This window comes from Silurus aristotelis (genome assembly GCF_946808225.1).
Source record: "Silurus aristotelis genome assembly, chromosome: 9".
In the NCBI taxonomy this organism is placed as follows: domain Eukaryota; kingdom Metazoa; phylum Chordata; class Actinopteri; order Siluriformes; family Siluridae; genus Silurus; species Silurus aristotelis.
The window spans coordinates 30,795,459-30,796,853 of NC_139582.1; the positions used below are offsets into that span (position 1 = coordinate 30,795,459).

At 45.0% G+C, this 1,395-nt stretch overlaps 1 protein-coding gene across 2 annotated transcripts in view; it reads right to left on the reverse strand.

Moving 5' to 3' along the window:
* The window catches only part of tpcn3 (two pore segment channel 3), a 12,876-nt gene continuing 11,481 nt past the window's right edge, over positions 1–1,395 (reverse strand). For both annotated transcript variants that reach the window (XM_083551383.1, XM_083551384.1), the window contains 5 exons: positions 1,152–1,371; positions 911–1,001; positions 734–835; positions 499–611; positions 1–364 (listed from right to left, as the gene is read on the reverse strand). In XM_083551383.1, the coding sequence (XP_083407509.1) occupies positions 237–364; positions 499–611; positions 734–835; positions 911–1,001; positions 1,152–1,371 (654 nt within the window). In that variant the 3' untranslated portion in view covers positions 1–236. The remainder of the gene's footprint in view (positions 365–498; positions 612–733; positions 836–910; positions 1,002–1,151; positions 1,372–1,395) is intronic.

Below are 1,395 nucleotides of genomic sequence, written 5' to 3' on the forward strand. Positions count from 1 at the left end.
TATAGTCAACATTCTTTTTATTGTAATATAAATGATATAGAAATACAAGCAAAGCATCTGTTTAATCCCTTCTTATAGACAAGATGAACACTGTTTTACTGCTCCTGAACAGCAGCAGGTCCAGTCTCCCAGGTCCTCAGTACAGTCTCCCACTAACACCAACACAGCGCCACCTACGGGATGATGGATTCACCACGATTGTGTGATTAATGATCCCAGAGTGAGTCAGTGTTCCCTTATGGCAAACTGAAAGCCGGGTTTGAGAAGCTCCTGCTCTCCATTTCCTCCTCTTCAATATCATCACCACTGAGGTTCATCTCTGTCTCAAACATGCGCTGTAGAAGGCCATCCATGGTCCTGTACCCTGCAGAACACAAACACATGGTCACACACACACACACACACACACACACACACACACACACACACACACACACACACACACACACACACACACAAGTCGCTTTCTCAGCAAATTCAGCACATGAAACGTGTTACTTGTGGAGCTGATCTTGAACATGATAGTGGGTTTGGCTTTGACTCCTTCAGCAGGGCCGAGACTGTTGTCCTGGGTTTCCATCACGTCCACCAGGTTATTGTCCACATGGTTCCTAAACACACAATGATAAAGCAATGATCACTAAGTAAAGACTGAAGATTACAGTAGAAAGCCACGTTTATATTCCATGCAGTGATGAATGCAGGCATCTAGGGCACTTTCTGTTCTACACACAGACTCAGTTGCTCAATCTTCCTCTCCAGAGCTGTCTGCAGTTTACTCTTCTCCACCATGTACTCGATGAAGAACGCCTCCAGGATGAACGCCACAAAGATACTATGGGAGAAAGGAGACAGGATAAGATGGAGGTTCCAGGTTAAAATCGCTTCACCTCTTTATCATGAATCTTACTTGATGATGATGATGACTACCACAATGTGGAAAAGGATGAAGAATATCCGTGCTGAAACATGAGTAACGGCAGTGAAGCCTTCAGTGAGGAGTGGAGCAGAGTCAAGGACACAACAAACACAATGCATGCTACAAAAACACACACAATGCACAGATCATAAATATCTACAGACGTCTGAGGTGTCTGGACTTCTGTGCAGAGATGTTCTCTCCAGCAGATTTGTTTTTGTGGTGAGGATATCATGCCACTGGTTCACAACAGTGAGCTCCAGAAGAAGAATAAAGGAGGACACCACATCGTTGAAGTTGTTTTTGCAGTAGTTGTTGCGAACGAAGTCAGAGCCATTCAGCAGGACGTTCCCACAGAACTGATGAGCAGGATTCTCAGAGCCATCATCAAAATAGTGAACCTTCCCTTTAAACAGCTCCATCCCCACCATCGCGAAGATATAATACACCACCTGAGGGAGGAAGCGAGTGGGTGA